Source organism: Canis lupus, chromosome 3 (assembly GCF_011100685.1).
Source record: "Canis lupus familiaris isolate Mischka breed German Shepherd chromosome 3, alternate assembly UU_Cfam_GSD_1.0, whole genome shotgun sequence".
In the NCBI taxonomy this organism is placed as follows: domain Eukaryota; kingdom Metazoa; phylum Chordata; class Mammalia; order Carnivora; family Canidae; genus Canis; species Canis lupus.
Window position 1 is genome coordinate 86,871,790 of NC_049224.1, and position 20,048 is coordinate 86,891,837.

At 38.5% G+C, this 20,048-nt stretch overlaps 1 protein-coding gene across 8 annotated transcripts in view; it reads left to right on the plus strand.

Moving 5' to 3' along the window:
- Positions 1-11,573, plus strand: part of PPARGC1A (PPARG coactivator 1 alpha) — a 639,471-nt gene extending 627,898 nt beyond the window's left edge. For all 8 annotated transcript variants that reach the window (XM_038533568.1, XM_038533573.1, XM_038533566.1 and 5 more), the window contains 3 exons: positions 1,549-1,670; positions 2,003-2,154; positions 8,741-11,573. In XM_038533568.1, coding sequence (XP_038389496.1) covers positions 1,549-1,670; positions 2,003-2,154; positions 8,741-8,844 — 378 coding nt within the window. In that variant the 3' untranslated portion in view covers positions 8,845-11,573. The remainder of the gene's footprint in view (positions 1-1,548; positions 1,671-2,002; positions 2,155-8,740) is intronic.
- The last annotated feature ends 8,475 nt before the right edge of the window (positions 11,574-20,048 follow it).

The following is a 20,048-nucleotide window of genomic DNA, read 5'->3' on the forward strand; positions in this document are numbered from 1 at the left end:
TGGCCTAGCTTGACGTGCTCAGGGGACATCCAGCCTGAGATGTCAGACACTTGGCGATTTGAGTCTGAAGCCCGGAGGAATTTCTCTGATGAAAACAGAAATGAGTGTTGCATGTGGTAAAAGGAGATGAGGCCCGGATGACCAGATCACCTAGGAGAGTATATATTATAGATCTGTGAATTGCTCATTTATATCTCACAAGTGCTTACTGAGTTCTCTTTGCCAGGCCCTTTGCTAAATATTGGGTGTATGAAAAGGAAAGATATTTGGGAAATAACATAGGGCATCTCTTTGCCATAAGCCCAAATTACTCTTTACATCATCCAAGGCAGGAAACTGTTGGTATATCCAGAGAAAATTCTTAGGCAAGCTGAATCTATATGCCTTAGTCTTGTGTTTCTTCATCTCTGCTCCCATCTAACTTAAACTTCTGCAGCCATGAGTTCATTTCATTCTTCTTTGTTCTTAGTAAGCGTATAGATGAGTTGGTAAGCACAGTCTTTATATTAACTCCTTGCATTCTTGAAAAACCTTCGCTTAGTTTTGAGAGACATTATTACCTTTGGCCTTGTCTTCTTAGAACAACTGATAGAGGATTGCTTCTTACACGAAGAAGGGTGTTTTACTGTTTTGTGAAAAAGGAGTCCACCCTGAGGCTATAAGATATTATTTCCATATTTTGTAGGTTATAAATTGCTGATGACTTTCAGATTATGATGATATTGACTCCATTTGTGAAATTAGGCCACACCCTTCTGGTCTGTTCCTAAAATAAGATTCATTGGCAAAGTGAAATTTATAGCCTCTTTTATAGCTCTTATTCTTCAGAGACCCGGGGCTTAAAATAGCCTACATTTTAAGACTGTATTTTTCAAACTATTGTCTTTGGACCACCTGCATCAGAATCACTAGGGTGTACTTATTAAAAATGAAGATCATTGAATTATATGTTCCATTTTTTTTTTGGTACAGACGGGATAAACCCCCAATTATTTGCATTTTTAGTAAACACTGCAGGTAATTTTTATTTATACTAGGGTTTAAAATCATGGTTTTGAGGGAATGTCAAAAATTGTACATCTCATTATTAGAATCCTGAGTAAAGTGAGAAATTAAATGGTTTTGCAAGATGGGTCAGTTTCTTACCAATTTTGAAGATTAAGAATCAAGTCACAAGTGTTACAGTATTTAATAGGCATCGTTCAGCTGCCCAGTGAGATAAAGATCCCATTAGCCGTATTTCTTCCCTAAGATGTAGAAGCTCATGCAAGAGGAGAGCAGAGCTGGTGAGCAAAAAGCAGAAGAGACTGAGGTGCAGGGTAGGAGATATAGGAGAAAGACTGAATTCGGAGTATAGAAAAATGGACACTAAAACTGGGGTCACATGTAGTCTTTCATTCAGTTTTAGTGGATGGTTTGCTTTAACTGGCATGCTCTGCGGGTTCTCGGTATGCATGATTATGCATTTAGAAATGTTTCTAGAGGTGCAGCTTCCTTCCTATCTCCAGAACTGGCAAAAGTCTCTCCTTACTCGCCCCCCCTCCCCAGGAAGAACGCCGTGTGATTTATGTTGGTAAAATCAGACCTGACACAACACGGACGGAACTGAGGGACCGTTTTGAAGTTTTTGGTGAAATTGAGGAGTGCACAGTAAATCTGCGGGATGATGGGTAAGAATCTTCAAGATTATTTCTTGTTTAGAAGCTGACATATGTAAAAAATTATGGCCATAAGATTACTAGGATGGGAATGCTTTGACAGATGACATGTTGAGTTCAGAACCTTATTTATTTTCTTTTATCCCTATTTATTAATCTTTCTAGTTGAGATTTCCTGTCCCAGAAATAAGTATTTAGCTGCTTGACAGGACAATCACACTGATAAATGGATGCAGTGGTTCAGACGTTGGCACCAGCGAAGTCTTCCAAAGTAGGAAGGGTTACAGGCATATATGTTAATGCTTCCTCACCAGCTTTGAACCTCTCTTCTTTGTCCATTGCAGAGACAGCTATGGTTTCATTACCTACCGTTATACCTGTGATGCTTTTGCTGCTCTTGAAAATGGATACACTTTGCGCAGGTCGAATGAAACTGACTTCGAGCTGTACTTTTGTGGACGCAAGCAATTTTTCAAGTCTAACTATGCAGACCTAGGTATGGATTTTATTGTACATGGAATGAGGAATCCATAATGTAGGGCTCAAAATGGAAGCAGATGTAAACCGTAGGCATATTGGGTTGGACCATCGCTTTATTTTGCTAGAGGGAATGTTTGAATACAGATTTTATCTTATTTTTAATTTTTTTTTTAAGGTGCAAGACAGTTTCAGAAGCAAAGGGCTTAGGTTTTGGCAGCAAAGAGCAGAAGTAAATTCTTTGTACTGTCTTCCCAAATGCTGAGAGTCTGCACTGGTTGTGTGTGTATGTGCGTGCTTGCATGTGCTTATGTTGTGTGTGCATATGTGTGTGTATGTGTGTGTGTCTTTGCATAGGTTTGCAATGTGCTATTGCTTTCTGTGCCTGCCCTGAATCCTTCTGTATAAACCTTTGCATTATCATCGTTGTCTTATGGAACAGAATATGCAACAGGATATTCTGGTTCTTTTTTCCTTATTATCCTACAATCTCTTAAAAATGTTAAGACACATTCTACAAATTACACCTTGAGAGGAGAAAATATAATTTCATATGCTAAATCACACTATACTTTCTTTAAAACAAAAGGAGGAAAGAAAACTGTTATTTTTTTTGAGTGTTTCCATATGCTAGGCACTGTGCCAGGGGCTCAGCAAGCATTTTCTTATTTAATTACCAGAACAATCCTAGGAGGTGGTTATTATTATTATCATCCTCCTTTTATAGATAAGGAAACTGAAGCATTTGTAAATATTCCTTTTCCCTGTTATAAAATTTGTATAGACTCAAGGGGTAAATTTTGGAAAATATGAAAAGCATTAAGAAAAATAGTCAGATCAGCTGTCAGCCCATACCCAGAGATCTGCTGTGTGACTTACTGTCCAGTGTTTTGTCTCAGGATGTCTAATTTCTTATAGTTGGGGGTCACATAATTTAGATCTATCCATTTTTTAAATTCAGCTCTTCTCAACTCATATTACGTAAGTTCATTTTCCACCATATTCTCAAGGATTAAAAATAATTTATCAACTTAGTTAAATGGTCACACAGTCTTGTGTTAGGTGATACCGTTATATGTAATCATTCCGTTATAGCTAAACCTTTATTCAACTTCCAATTTTTTGGCCATTATAAATAATGCCAAAATGGACATCTTAATTTTCTTCCCCGTTTTAATTTGGTCCCTTTGACTGCCATTCCCTATTTAATGTATTGGAAACCTTTAAGTCCTTTGATGAAGGAATGAAGGAATGAAATGGCAAATGTCTTGTGCATATGACGTAAATAATTTAAATCAGTTTATAATAATCATCATCATAAAATTAACATATAAATGTATTCCTCAGCATTACTATATACCTGTCTGCCCTTGCTTTGGCTCAGTATAAAGAAAGAAATGAATACCAAATATAGGGATTTTTTTTTCCTCCCTTCCACCAAAGTGATGTCTTCCTAAAGTAATTGATATAGGTGGTGTGCATTGTTCAGGGGAATATGCTATAATTCACTTCACAAGCTAAATAGATAGTATGAAGCAGGGGAGAGGCAGCTGACTGTCAGAGAGATAGAGGCCGAGGGATGAAAATATAAAAGGTGGCAAGTCATTTGTTCAAATGTTGGCTGATAAAAACAGTCAAGACGGATTGAAGTCTTAAGTTGATTTGACTTATTTTCCTCAGTGATGAAGGCCAGGGTGTTTCCAGTCTTTCAAAACATCTAGAGTTTAAAATAAGCTACCTAGAGGGGCCTTTAAATCACGATTCATCACTGGTAGAGGGAGGATTGGATGGTATTTCCAAATTGAACTAGAGCCTCCCTGAAATATTTCTAAGAAGAATGCTTCCCCTCTTGTTATCTTTCTGCCTCGCCAGCAGCAATAGAAACTCTGCCGTCGCTAAGCTGGCTCTGTATTTTCTGAAAAGTATGTTTGATGTGTATTGTAGTAGCATGGGTTTTTCCAATTCCCTGAAGCCCTACAATTTCAGGGAGGGTAGTCGATCTGAGCGTAGGCATGGCGTAGTGGAAAGAGCCCCGGCTTTGGAGTGTTACAGACCTGGTTTTGAAACCTGACTTAGCTTCTGACCTTGAGCAAACAATGAAGCTCCCTCTGCCTCCTTCTTCCTTTGTAAACTATCTCCTCATGTCCTTGCAAAGATTCAATAGATGTTTGTGAAGCGGTTGCCACGGTGTCTGGCATAAAGCAGGTGCTCAAGAAATAGTAGCTGCGATTATAATAAAAAATGACGGTGATGAGAAGTTAGAAACGTCAAGTTAGTTTCCAATGAAAGCACCAACGTCAGGGGCCCAGCTCTGGAACCGAACAACGTACAGTCATACGTGTCCTGTGTTTGTCCGCTGAAGAGCTCAAGTTAAATGCTTCAGGGCACGACCGGTGAATTTGGTGAACACGAGACCATATTGGATACTTAAAGGGACTGGGAACTCACCTGTGTGTCTGTTGAGAGTTAGTGAAAATGATGTTATATAGATTAATTTTACCAAGAGTGAAGCGACCTATCATTTTAGATAGATTTAACCAAATTTTTTTTTTTCTATTTTGCTCCCCAAATTAAATTAGCTCATACATCCTATTCCTCTACTATTGGGACTGCCTATTGATTACTACAACACTCTGAGTGCAAAATATAACGATTCTGAGTTAATATTATGAGCCGGTTTTATGAGTGAGACTCAGGGCTTAAAGGGACAATCAAGGTTACCTGGGTAAAGCCAGGATTTGAACCTGGGTTCCGTGAATCTGTAATCTCTGAGTCTGTTTACTGTCTTATAAACAGGTGGTTCTTTCTCAAAGATAGAAATTAAAATTAGGAGTATAGGAACAGAAGAGAAGGATGGGTCAGTATTAAGAATGTAATAATGTATTTATCAGGAATTAGTTTATGGTATAGAACTTAAACATACAGGAAAGATGAAATAAGTAACATTCATCACAAATTCTTTATTAAGTCAAAAAACTATATTCCATTATAAGCATCTTAAATATATATATATATATATATATATATATATATATATATATATAAAACTTTATATATACCCTTGGCATTCATTGGTAAATCATCCCAAGATCCTAACATAAATATTTTCATCCATGTTTTTTTTTTTTTAATGCTGGCGTTCATGATTAATACATTCATTCAACAAATTCTAGTTTTAGCACCTGCTTTGTGCCAACAGTTTTCTAGATGGTAAGAATACATTTGTATTGTGATGTGTTTCTATTTATATTAGTTATAACATTTTTATAACATTAACATGTTTGTTTGTTTATTTATTTATTTATTTATTATTATTATTATTATTATTTATAACAATTTGTTTAAAAAAATAATTAGAGTGGCTTCTGGCTTTTTCCTGTCAAAATTTTATTATCTCTTGCTTGTGTTGCAACATCCTTTAGTGGCATAGATGTCGTTGTCTCTGGAGTTGCATGTAACCATGTATTCAACAGAAAAGAGTTTGTTTGCCTATTGTGTGACACAGTCCACCTGTGTCAGTGATCACATCGATGTAAATACCATTTTATAGTGAAGAAACTCTAGAGAACCACTTTGTCCAAATTTTTTTTTTTTTTTTTTTTTTTTTGCTAATGAAAATATGGAAACACAAAAATTCTGGATTTGATGTAGAGTAACCCAAAGTTAAGACATTTTAAATATTCTCAAAATGTCCTTCAAGGAAAGATCGGTATGTGTGTTCTTGACGTTTCTGCACTGACCTTAGTGCAGACTCCAGTCATCAGGAGGCTCTTCTTCTAACTTTATTTGTCATGCAAGTGGCATTCTGATTTCAGGTTAATCTCAAGCAATGAGCAGGACTTTTTGTATGTGCATCTCTACAAAAAAAGGATTGTGATTGGAGTGACAGCTGCTCGTGAGGCTTTAGTGATACAGGCCAACTGCTTATCAGGCTATCTATGAAGAGAGGGGTGGGAGCTGGTGTGATTTAAGAATTGACTAGGGACGCCTGGGTGGCTCAGAGGTTGAGTGTCTGCCTTTGGCTCTGGGTGTGATCCCAGGCCCCGGGATCGAGTCCCACGTCGGGCTCCCTGCATGGAGCCTGCTTCTCCCTCTGCCCTTGTCTCTGTCTCTGTCTCTCTCTCACTGTGCCTCTCATGAATAAATAAATAGGATCATAAAAAAAAAAAAAAGAATTGACTCTATAAGATGTTAGTGAGGAAAGATTGGCCATTTTTGTCCTGTGTTTTATAAATGTCCGAGGCCGACTGCAATTGGTGTTCTTTACCTGGAAAAACTTGCTCAACATAAAGTCAGTAAATACAAGCGATGGTAAGAATGAAAGAAAAAAAAAAGTAAAGGAATTTCCTTGTCTTAAATCTAAGATGGCTAAGGTAGTTAGAAGCAAGGACCAAAAATCAGCCTGGTGCTGGAGAGCTTGAGGGACCACAGCCTTTGTGGCAAACAGCTTTTGAGGTCGGTGAGCGTGCTGCATGCTACCCCGCTTTTTCCTAAAATTTCCTTTCCCAGAATTGTTTGTAATATTATATCCAAAACTAGTTTTATTGATTCCCTCATTAATTCAGGGCACCAAATATAGCATAGGACTTTACCTTTCTACCTTCATTAGTCACCATTTGGTTCTGAGGATTCTCTGAATATGGGTAGGAAAGCCAAAAATAGCTAATTCTTAAAGGTGGAGGTAACTCAGTATAACTATATTACCCATCAATAGTTCCCTTTACCACCAGAATTTACACTCACAGGTGCAAAAGCAAAATGGACATCTGTTCAGGCTCCACTGTGAGTGTGCACACCATTTCCTGCAATAAAGGAGAGGAGGGGAAAAAAGAAACATTTTGCACCCTCAGATAAGTAAAACATGCTGGGGATGCAGTAGTAAACAGAAGAAAAAGTCCCTATAAAATAAAAAAAATAAATAGAAAGAGTCTTACCCTCTCCTGTCACTTCGGACATTTCTGTTTTGTAACATTCTAGACAAAACACAGAAATGTCCTCTGGGAGTAGGATTCTTCATACTTCCAGAAAGGACTCTTGTTTTCCCTTCAAGGAAGTGCTTTCAAAAGAATGAATTTATTTGCGAGACGCTTTCTGTTTTATTTCTAAGATGTCTCTCCTCATTTGCAAGACCAGCAGAAATATTTGATTTTTTTATAAACGTCACTGGAGAAAAATCAGAAATATTTATAATCAGAATTTCATGTTGCATCCATCATTGCTGCCACACACGGTTTTGTTAAGGGGCTATGTGAAGTCTGTGGGGCTTTTCACAAGAGCTGACTTGGACTGGTTCAAGAATTCAAGAAAGACCATGGTTTTATTTATACCTGTGTCTTTTCCCTCTTGTTTTACTGAGGTTGACTTTGTCTTCTCCGGGCATGAAGTGTTTCCCTGTACCTTTCAGTCTGGGGGTGAATCTGTGCCACTCTCGCTGGGGTGCTCCCAAGGTACTGGGATAGATGGATGGATCGTACGTTCCTCCTGCCCGAAAGGAGAGCAGCCAGGTGGGGAGTAGGTGAAGTTCTGAAGACTCTCCCTCCCCGCCACTCACCTGACTCTTATGTTCAGTGAAATCTATCCCATTAGACAGGAAAATTAGTCCAGCGTCTCCTCTTACCTCGCCACTTGAGTTGTTGAGGAACCTTGGGTAAATCATTTCACGCTCCAAGAAGGGGACAGGACATGGTTATTTTTAAAATATATTGATTGAATATGTTGCTGTTGATCAGAAATGTTAAAGTTTGTTCCGATTACCTCCTGGGATTGTTAAAGACTAAAATGTGTCAAAAATTAGCGTTTTAGGGGCACCTGGGTGGCTCAGTTGGTTAAGCATCTGCCTTCGGCTTGGATCCAGCCACACATCGGGCTCCCTGCTTGGGGGGAGCCTGCTTCTCTCTCTCTCTGTTGTTCCCTCTGCTTGTGTTCTCTTGCTCTCTCTGTCAAATCCACAGATGAAATCTTAAAAAAAAAAAATAGTGTTTTATATGCTTACTACTCCTTTTTTTTTTAAGATTTATTTATTTATTCATGAGACACAGACAGAGAGAGAGAGAGAGGCAGAGACACAGGCAGGGGGAGAAGCAGGCTCCTCATAGGGAGCCCGATGCAGGGCTCAATCCCGAATCCCGGGATCATGACCTGAGCCGAAGGCAGGCGCCCAACCTCTGAGCCACTCAGGGGTCCCTAATGCTTACTACTCCTTACCCTCTGTACACATATTACCTAATCTTCTACTCTCTCTTTCTTTCTCTCTCTCTCTCTGTGAACACATATAGATTTTTCAAAATATTTATTTAACATACTATATATAATTATGTATAAATTTATAGATGTATCATTTATAAATTATACTTAAATGTGAATAATATATATATATGAATAAAATGACAATGGAATATTGGGTATATATATTCTCTGCAAATATAAATATACACAAAATATATGTACCAATAAGATGTATGAATATATATATATATGTTAATAAAAGTTGGGTATATTTTTTACGGTATATCGATCGGATAAGTTGTTATTGAGCCACGTACTCTTGAATTGGATGATTGAGTTAATGACAAGAGTGTGTCTAACTCGACGTGGGTTTCTTGCAGATTCAAACTCAGATGACTTTGACCCTGCTTCCACCAAGAGCAAGTATGACTCTCTGGATTTCGATAGTTTACTGAAAGAAGCTCAGAGAAGCTTGCGCAGGTAACATGTTCCCTGGCTGAAGATGACAGAGGGACGGTGAATACCTCATGGGACAGCGCGTCCTTCCCTAACTGACTATTGCAAGTCATACTTAGGAATTTCTCCTACTTTACACTCTCTGTATAAAAACAAAACAAAACAACAACAATACAAGAACAACAACAATGGTTTACATGAACACAGCTGCTGAAGAGGCAAGAGACAGGATGGATATCCAGTAAGCACATGTGTATTCATGGGTGTCAGCTTTCTTTCCCTGGAGTCTCTTGGTGATGGAGTGTGTGTGTGTGTGTGTGTGTGTGCACGCGTGTGGGTGCGTGTGTGCGTGTATGTGTGTGCGCATGCGCATGCCTGGTTTGGGAAAAGCATGTATGTACAGGTGGGGACTGGGGGCACCTGACCAGAGTGTGCCAGGGCAAACCGCTTCAAATGGCAGCAGTTCCGTGAAGACACACTTAAAACCTAGAACTTCAAAATGTTCATATTCTATTCAAAAAGAAAAAAAAATGCATAAATTCAAAAAGGAAAGAAAACTAACCAACCAACCACAAACCACCCTAAAATGACAGCCACTGATGTCTGGGCATCAACCTCTGTACTCTGTTTTTTAAGAAAGTGCAAAATCAACTTGAAGCAAGCTTTCTCTCATAACATAATGGTTATATGACAATCCCGAAGAAACCACAGGTTGTGTAGAACTGATACCCTTTCTCTCTCTCTCTCTCTCTCTCTCTGTCTCTCTCCATCTCTCCCTCCATCTCTCTCTCTCTCTCTTCCTTCCTGTCTCTCTGTCTCTCCCCCTCCTCTTTTTCCCTTTTGCCATGGAGTCTGGGTGGGAGAGGATGCTGCGGGCACCGGAATGCTAAACTTTCCTAACATTTTGAAGTTTCTGTAGTTCATCCTCTATCCTGACACCCATGTAAATGTCCAAAATGTTGATCTTCCACTGCAAATTTCAAAAGCCTTGTCAATGGTCAAGCGTGCAGCTTGTTCAGTGGTTCTTTCTGAGGAGCGGGCACGGTGTTACATTACTAATGAGAGTTGGCTAGAACTCTCTGGTATGTGTTCAGATAGTGTAACTGCTACATTCTCTGATGTAGTGAAGTATTTACAGATGTTAAATGGAGTATTTTTATTTTGTGTACATACTATACAACAATGTTCTTTTTTTGTTACAGCTATGCACTGTAAATGCAGCCTTCTTTTCAAAACTGCTAAATTTTTCTTAATCAAGAATATTCAAATGTAATTATGAGGTGATACAATTATTGTACACTAACATATCTAGAAGCTGAACTTACTGCTTATATATATTTGATTGTAAAAACAAACAAACAAAAAAAGACAGTGTGTGTGTCCGTCGAGTGCAACAACAACAAAATGATGCTTTATGCACATCCATCCCTTCTTAGGTGAGCTTCGATCTAAGCATCTTGTCAAGAAATATCCTAGCCCCCTAAAGGTAGTAACCACTTATGCGATATTTTTCCACATTTTCTTGTTGCTTGTTTTTCTTTGAAGTTTTATACACTGGATTTGTTAGGGGAATGAAATTTTCTCATCTAAAATTTTTCTAGGAGATATCATGATTTTATGTAAAGTCTCTCAATGGGTAACCATTAAGAAATGTTTTTATTTTCTCTATCAACAGTAGTTTTGAAACTAGAGGTCAGAAATCTTTTTAAAATGCTGTTTCGTTTTAATTTTTGTGATTTTAATTTGATACAAAATGCTGAGGTAATAATTACAGTATGATTTTTACAATAATCAATGTGTGTCTGAAGACTATTCTTGAAGCCAGTATCTCTTTCCCTTGGCAGAGTATGATGATGGTATTTATCTGTATTTTTTACAGTTATGCATCCTGTATAAATACTGATAATTCATTCCTTTGTTTACTAAAGAGACATATTTATCAGTTGCAGATAGCCTATTTATTATAAATTATGAGATGATGAAAATAATAAAGCCAGTGGAAATTTTCTACCTAGGATGCATGGCAATTGTCAGGTTGGAGTTGAAATGTTTCATTTGGGAAATTCAGCTTTTGCAGAAGCGGTGTTTCTACTTGCACTAGCTTGGCCTCTGACGTGACCATGATGTTGTTCTTGATGACATTGCTTCTGCTAAATTCAATAAAAACTTCAGAAAAACCTCCATTTTGAGCATCAGGATTTCATCTGAGTGTGGAGCCCCTGGAAAGGAAGTCAGTAAAGTTTGGAGTGTGTATTCAAGTTTCTAAATTGAGATTCGATTACAGTTTGGCCGACACGACTTTTCTGGAAGATGTGATATACCTACTACTTAATCGTTCTTTTTCCTTTCTCTCGCCCAACACAATCTTATAAAACGGATTTCACCCCCAGGCCAATGCAGCTAATTTTGATAGCTGCATTCATTTATCACCAGCATATTGTGTTCTGAGTGAATCCACTGTCTGTCCTGTCGGATGCTTGCTTGATTTTTTGGCTTCTTATTTCTAAGTAGATAGAAAGCAATAAAAAAAAAATATGAAATAAAAGAACTTGTTCACAGGTTCTGCGTTACGGCAGTAACATATCTTTAATCCGCCTAATTCTTGTTGTTCTGTAGGTTAAATGCAGATATTTTAACTCTGTGTGAACGCCAAACTAAAGTTTACAGTCTTTCTTTCTGAATTTTGAGTATCTTCTGTTGTAGAATAATAATAATAAAAAGACTATTAAGAGCAATAAATTATTTTTAAGAAATCAATATTTAGTAAATCATATTATGTGTTCAAGGACCAGATGCGTTCTCTACTTTGCCTTTAAATTTTTGTGATCCAATTTTAAATACATTCTCCTTTTTGCCCTGGATTGTTGACATGAGTAAAATACTTGGTTTCTTTTCTTACTTGTCAAAAGACAATGCTACAGATTTCACGTTGAGGATTAATTTATCCCCACTCTGGCCTGACAAATATTGTTACCATGAAGATAGTTTTCCTCTATGGACTTCAAATTGCATCTAAAATTAGTGCAAAGAGAGAATCACTAACCCATCTGAATAGAGCTTTTTGTATCTTACGCCGACCCTGTGGGTAGTCCATCAAAATGTAAACTGTGTTCCTTTTATTTTTATTTTTAATTTTTTGTTTTTGGAGAGAATATTTCAAGTGAACACATGCACCCCATCATCACTGGAGGCAAATTTCAGCATAGAACTGTAGGATTTTTAGATGACCGCGGGCCATTGCCTTCATGCTGTGGTAAGTACCACATCTACAATTTTGGTAACCGAACTGGTGCTTTAGAAATGTGGGTTTTTTTTTTTTTTTTTAAAGAGATGTAGCAGAATAATTCTTCCAGTGCAACAAAATCAATTTTTGCTAAACGACTCTGAGAACAACGCGGTTGGGCTGTCAACAGTCAAAGCAGCAGAGAGGGAACTTTGCACTATTGGGGTATGATGGTTGGGTCAGTTGAAAAAAGGAAACCTTTTCATGCCTTTAGATGTGAGCTTACAGTAGGTAATGATTATGTGTCCTTTTTTGATGGCTGTAACGAGAACTTCAATCACTGTAGTCTAAAGACCTGATCTATAGATGACCTAGAATAGCCATGTAATATAATGTGATGATTCTAAATTTGTACCTATGTGACAGACATTTTCAATAATGTGAACTGCTGATTTGATGGAGCTACTTTAAGATTTGTAGGTGAAAGTGTAACACTGTTGGTTGAACTATGCTGAAGAGGGAAAGTGAGCGATTAGTTCAGCCCTTGCCGGGCTTTTTTTTTTTTTTTTTTTTTTTTTTCCACCTGCCAATTCTTACATGTATTGTTGTGGTTTTATTCATTGTATGAAAATTCCTGTGATTTTTTTTTTAAATGTGCAGTACACATCAGCCTCACTGAGCTAATAAAGGGAAACGAATGTTTCAAATCTACTTCTGCTTTTCTTATTTATTATAACCAAACTCCTGGCATGTTTCTCAGATCAGTACACATTACTTGCTTTTCATTATCCTGTTTCCTCTCTGGACCTCCCCCCTTTTCTCCCTGCTTCTGCATGTTCATGGATGGATCTCAGCTCTAAGGTAACGTAGACCTGTGCTTTATCTTTTCTCCTTTCACATGGCAAAGGTGGAAGTGGTTTCTACAACGAGAAACGACATGGGACTTTGAGAAATGGGTTCACTCTGTTTTTGTATAGAAAGTCTGTATTTTTGAGTACAAGCCATTGCCCCTAGTGAGAATCCTGCTGAATATTCAGCTTAGGGATTGCTTTCTAAGCAATTCAGATGGGCTGAACATGTTTCAAGGACTTGTAACAGGATGCAGCCCCCATCGCATGTAAGTCATATGGGATGAGGTGATAGCTCAGCTTGCTGTCAGGATGTCTGTTCTCTGTGCCTCGCAGGTGACTGGTGGCCTGATGACAGAGATGACAGAGAATGCACTTGCACGTGCTCGGCCCTCTTCCGATTTCACATGGTTGTCCCCACTCCCAGCCACCTGCATTACAAGACCCACTCACTATACACATGGCATTGGGGGAAGGGGGCTAAATATATCACAGCCCTCGCCCCCCATCTCCTAGAGAAAAAAGGGTTTGTAATTACTGGAAATGTGATAGAGCTATCAATAGTACATTGGAATCGGCTAAATAACCCAAGAAGCACTGTGTTAACTGCTCACTGTTCTATTTCTATTTTATACGACTCTAAGACTTGCCAGTCATTTTTATCAAAACAGAAAATAAAAATTAACATGATCTTACCCAAATATCGCAGTCGCCTTATAACTGCGGGTACCAAGCCCTCCTGGTGGATTGTCCTCAGATTCTGACTTGTCTCCCATAGATGCTTAAATTGTATACGACACTTTTAATCTTCTGGCTGGACTCAGCAAGGACATGAGAAAAAAAAAAGTGCAGGTCTTTCTTTTAAAGGGTTAACCTTTTGCCCTTAAAAACCTTTTGAAGTAAAGAGGGAATTTGAAGAAACAACAGTAGTAGCCGCTGGTCTGGTGCTAGGATGTTCTGATTAAAAATAAAGGATTTATTTTGTGTTGTCCTCAAAACAGTAAATCACTTCCATCCTTGATGATACTAATGGCAAAATAATTATTGAAACCAAAATTAGGCTGATAAAAATAAATGAACACTGAATATGAATAGTTTATTTAAAAAGAGCTTGTCTCAATTCAAAAGTCCTCTAAACTAAATCTGTCTCAACTGTACAATGTGATATTCAAAATCCCTTTTCAGCATTGCTGTTTCCTCCCCATTGTAGGATTATTTAGCTAATCATTGGATATAATTTACAGCCCTAACAACATTATTATACTCATTTGACACTAGTGTTACTAGCTACACAGTTGTAACTCAGCATTAATTATAGAATATTTTAACTAAAGCATACTTTTTGCAATATTTACTTTATATGAATCTTACATTTTGCAATTCTTGTTGCCATCCCTTGTTTTCAAACACATTATACACCATTATAAATCAATCTTCGTACTTTATCAAACAGCAGAGAGTAATAAAGAAGGTCACAACTCATAGAGGAGTTCCTTGGAGGTTTGTAACATCATGATTTAAATCTCAGAAAGATTTAATCAAAAGCTGAATTAATCCCTGGGGGAAAAGATGCTATATAGATTCTATTGATGGGCACAAAGCAGCCTATTTCTTTTCATTGGTCTCTGTTAACACATTGGGAAAAAGAAACATAGTTTTTCTGAGGGAAAGAAAACAAGATTTCCTTGATGGGGGAAGGATAATAGGAAATGCCTTTATGCCATGTGTCTTCCCTTTCATTCAGAATGGTCCGTTTCGTTCCACTTACCAGGGCATTATCTGTTCTTCTAGTGCACGGAGAAGCTAAATGTCCTCCACCCCCTCATTTCCCTCTGCATATCCCACGTGATTCCAGTAATTCTGCAAAGTCCCCAAAGCTCCACTCCAGTCAAGCATGTGGAATGTGTGGGTCACATGAGCTGGTTTCCAGGTCCTCTGTTGTAATCAGGTGACTGCCCCTGGGCAAATTCTCAGCGTTCGGGGACACTGAAAACTTGCAGGAAGAAGTGACCATAAAATGAGAGTATTTCTAGGACCAGGTTCTACCGAAAAGCCTACAGTTCCATGACTAGAATGTATGCTAAAGATACAGAGGCCATCCATCACCTTCCCATATGCCTCTTTTTTGCCCATGATTCCATAGGAATGTGACCGTATTCCCATTAGCTCAAAAGGCATTACTTACCATCAGCTGACTTCTAGAAGGGGCAAAGAAGAATTAATTAATTGAAAAAAAGTGAGAGAACTTTTAGAGGAGAAAACCAAATGATCCTATAATATTTTCATGATTAAATTAAATGAGCATAATTATACATGCACATATGCACACCAAGGCATTATTATAATCGAGAACCTTAGAATATTATATTGTCTCAAATTTATGCATATAGCACTTACTGAAGGCAAGTAGCTGGTGTGATATTTGAATTTGCATATTGACCATTTTCATATATTTTCATATATTAATTTCTAGTAGGAAGAAGCTGAATTATTAGGAAAAATCCTGGGGTGATTTAGAAAAAATATTGTGCTTCTGCTCGTTTTTGAGCATCAGGGGCACTTAGCAACATTATCTTTTTCCCCCCACATAGTTTCCTGTGATGGATTTTCAACAAGATGACATCCAAGTGAAAGCCGAAATTAAATGGGAAGGAAAGAATGTTAAGTGGTAAAATCCTAAATAGCTTATTAGACTACTTAATTGGAGGGAATTTATTTTTGCTGCTGTTAGGAACTCTATAGTCAGGCTCCTCTTTAACAATACTAATTGATGAAAAAAAAAAAAAAAAGTAGCTATCTGTAACATAGTTACCACAGGATACCCTCCAGCCCCTCGTTTAAGGGAATTCACAGGTACTTTCCTTTGATTGACTTCAGTGTTGTTGAAGAACACGTCCTGTCTTCCTTCATATGGTTGTTTTCTCACTTCACTCCCAACCAGGCCTCTTGCTTATTCCTACCAGAGATTCTCAGTGCACTTAAAAGACTTGAAAGACAAAGCGACCATGCTTGTTTCCAGGTTAACCATTTAGCTGGTTTTCAGCTCGATTGCTATACCCTTCCATCAAGAGGCTAATGTTTCATGGTGCTTAGAGGCACCACCCCCGTAAGAACTTCACCATTTGTTGGCAGGAATAAGTGTACACCACCTCAGAGTAATGATTAATTAGTCTGCTTCCTAGAGAAGGTTACGTTAGTAAACTGGTCACATCGCGTGTGATGTCACCATGTTACTTTCATGTCAGGTAACTTAATGATCAAGCTCAATGCGTGGCCTAATTTTCCTCCAATTATCTGGCTACATAGGATAAACATCCTGATCCCCATTCAAAAAGCTGCCTTTCCCAGGGTCAGCAATCTGAATTGCGGTTCAAGACCGTCCAATAGGAAAATAATTGGAGGAAAAGCAAAAAATTGGAGTTTACCACCCAATATTTGGCCTCGGTGTCTGAAGATGGGAAGTACCTGTGTGTTGAGACTGATATTTTCCAATTTTTAATGGCAGGTTTGGTGGCACACAAAGGGAGTGCCAGTGCCTGCACCTGATGAATGAAACAATTCATAGAGCGCTCGTAAGAGTTTCCTTGTCACATGGTAGCAGGGTCTCATTGAGCCACCCTCTGTCGTGGCACACCATGGCAAACACTAAGACTAGAAAGGTCAGCTCGTGAAAAGACAAGAAATAAATAGAAGGTTAAACAAACACATTGGAACTTCGGGTACAAAACAAGGTTTGGGCAGGGATTCCCCATGGTTTCTTATTTGACTTTCATGCCGACTCATTCTGTGAAATCCTATAGACAAAAGAAGCAATTGTACAGGTGAGGCAGAAAGCTGAGAAGAAGATAATGAACTTTATAGTGCTGGTTCCGTGTGTGTGCATGGTGGTGTGTCGGCTACACAGCAGTTGGCCTTTACTGACCTGATGTGGCTCTGAGGAGTTGATTGAATTTTCTTTATTGCCTTGGCCACTGGGTTGGCTTTTAGAGATTTCCATGGCCAGGTTTTTGGATGGAACTTCTCAGCTTTAATTTTGTGGAATGATGAAAAGAGGCCCCTGTGTGCATTACAGTAAACAATGCTTTTCACATTCCAATAGTGTATTGAGGAAGACCCTCTTTTTTCTTCTAACTGTTCAGTTTTTACCCATCCCAAAGTAGCCAAAAGCAAGGAAAGCTTCTCAGGCTTTCAGCATTTGGAAGGTTAAACTTAAACCCCCTCAAAAGTCTTATCTGTGAGACCTTTGGAAACATTTCAATTCATGGCATTGGGTGACGTAAAAATATTATTCAATGTTCTCACACTCTTAAAAACTTAGCCTCGTCAACTTCATTTGGCAACTGGATCAACCTACCTTTCTTAGAATCGGCTTCCAGGGGCACCTGGGTGGCTCAGTGGTTGAGCATCTACCTTTGGCTCAGGTCATGATCCCTCAGGTCTGGGATCGAGTCCGAATCGGGGTCCCTACAGGGAGCCTGCTTCTCCCTCTGCTTGTGTCTCCACCTCTCTCTGTGTGCCTCTCATGAATAAATACATTAAATATTTTTAAAAATCAGCTTTCAGTGATGTACCTTGCTTTGCAGCACCTCCAATCTCAGGTGTGATGATGGTACTTCATCTGGCCCATTTCTTCTAACATCTTCATTTTATTTTATTTTATTTTTTCAAGATCTACCTATTCATTCATGAGAGACACAGACTGAGAGAGACAGAGACATAGGCAGAGGGAGAAGCAGGCTCCTCTCAGGGAACCTGATGCGGGACTCGATCCCGGACCCCAGGATCACGACCCGAGCCAAAGGCAGGTGCCCAACTGCTGAGCCACCCAGGCGTCCCATAACATCTTCATTTTAAATGAGATTAATCTAATCTTCCTGTTGCAATGAGAAGATTAATATGAAAACATGTTCTCCATCTGGAAGTCCAGTAGATTCAGGGTGGGATTAAAACGTGAAGGCAATGATGATGACTGTGATGGTTTCAGCTAACATTTATTGTAGGATTATTACTTCCTTGACACTTTGCTTAGCTCTTTATGTGAATTTTCTTAATTAGTCCTCTCACTTGAAGGATGGGGGAGATATACAACCATTCCCATTGCATGCATGAGGAAATGGAGGTATAAAGAAGTTAGGTAACTGCCAAGATCTAAGCAAAGTCCAGTTCACCCCAAAACAGATTTATTTGACTATCTTGCAACATATAACGCCTTGACAAATAAAACATAAATGCCCAGAAGAAAACATTTTCCATTGAAGGTAACTGAAAACTTGAGGTGGTTTTGTTGCTACCATATGGTTGAAGCCAAACTTACATACATTGTGTACATTCATTGAACAATTCCTTTTATTTTAAGATTTACTTGATTGAGAGAGAGAGAGAGAATGTGCATGAAGAGGAGGGGTAGAGGGAGATGGAGAAAGAGAACCTCAAGCACATCCCCTGCTGAGCACAGAGCCCAGCAGAAGGGCCTGATCTCGTAACCCTGAGATCATGACCTGAGCTGAAATCAAGAGTTGGATGTTTAACCAACTGAACCACCCAGGTGCCCCTCATTGAACTCTTCCAATGGTTCAGAAAACACGTTCAGCTCTTAAAGCAAAAGGAAGAATTAGATGGGGATCCTACCCTACATTCTAGCAGCAATATAGTAAAAGAAAAATAAAATGTGTCTTTACTTGCCAGGACCCTTAGTGTTGAGTGTGTGTATGTGTGTGTGTGTTCTGGAATGTCTACTACCATATAACCAATATCTGTGTAGGTCAAGGTCAGAGATCCTCATACTTAATTAATGGACAAAAATGGCAAAGTGCTGTGATCTCACGGTATACAATCTAATTTAAAAGGACTGGTAGCCAACTTAAAAATAAGTAGACTTCCTCCCTACATTAAAATGGATTTGGAGGCTTAGGTTGGAACAGTATTATCACTTAGGCATTCCACAACAAAAATAATATGTTATAACTCTTTGGGATTTTACAAACAGTAAAAGTTCCTGGATGAAGGCTTGACAAACAATATGGCAAACGTGTGACAAACAATAGGCATATTGACTAGTCACCCTTTAACTGGATGCTTCCTCATTCCTTTGGTTATAGTCATTGTTATCTTGAATATCAGCTGTTCATGAATGACAGAGAACCTCCTTAAAATTTCTCAGGTGTATTTGTCTGGATTTGTCTCTACAATACTGTCCTTTCTACAGCTGGGGCTTATGATTCCCATGGAAATTGATCACTAGACACTCACAGCTCCGTTTTACACATGGTCTTTTTGGGGCATTGTCCTTGTTGCACCTCGCACCAATAGTAGGCTAAAGAGGACTTGGTTTCCAATACTGCAATATCGGGGCTCCATTTCCAGTTCAGTTATCAAGCTCAGTGAGGTGAGTTAAAATCATGTAGAGGAAAGAGAGGTAATTGATCGGGGACTTTAGAATTCTGTGAACCTCAAACAGTCCAGGGTTTGTGATCTCCATGGTGAGAGAAAGATGTTTGAGAAATGACAACAATGGCTGCAGAACAGGTGTTATCATGGGCTCTTTAAACAAATGTTTTTAAACTTAGAAAATATATGGAGCAAATACATAATAAGTTCGTAAGATAATACAATAGAGCCCTGTGAATCCACTTCCTGGATTTATAAGATCTTAATATTTTACCCTGTGTGCTTAAGTTCTCTCTTCAAACAGATCACATCCCCATCTTCTTCCCTTCTCAGTAGTGACCCATCTCCTCTGGTTGGTATGTATTACTCCTCAACCATTTTTTTTTTCTTTTAACTACATTTCCACATATCCAAAATTAAGATACGATATTATTTTGTGCCTTTTGAAAATTTACATAATGTTTTTCTATTGTATGTATCCTTTTTGCAATTTGCCAGTGGTGCCTTTTAATGCAAATGCAATTAGAACAATTCAGCCCTGGTGTAAGCCAGAAGGAAATCCTTCTTTCCAGGTGTTTGGAGTTGCCTTAGCAGCTGCTCCAACTGTCCCAGCTAATCATTCTTCACAGTGTTCCTGACATTCATCTTGGTTTCCTATTTATCACTTTGGCTCATGGTTAAGTGCATTTATACAGTATCTTTAAAAATCTTCGACCCTTGATCCACACCCTCATCTTGCTTATTGAGTGGTTATAAAGTTATTCCAAGGAAACA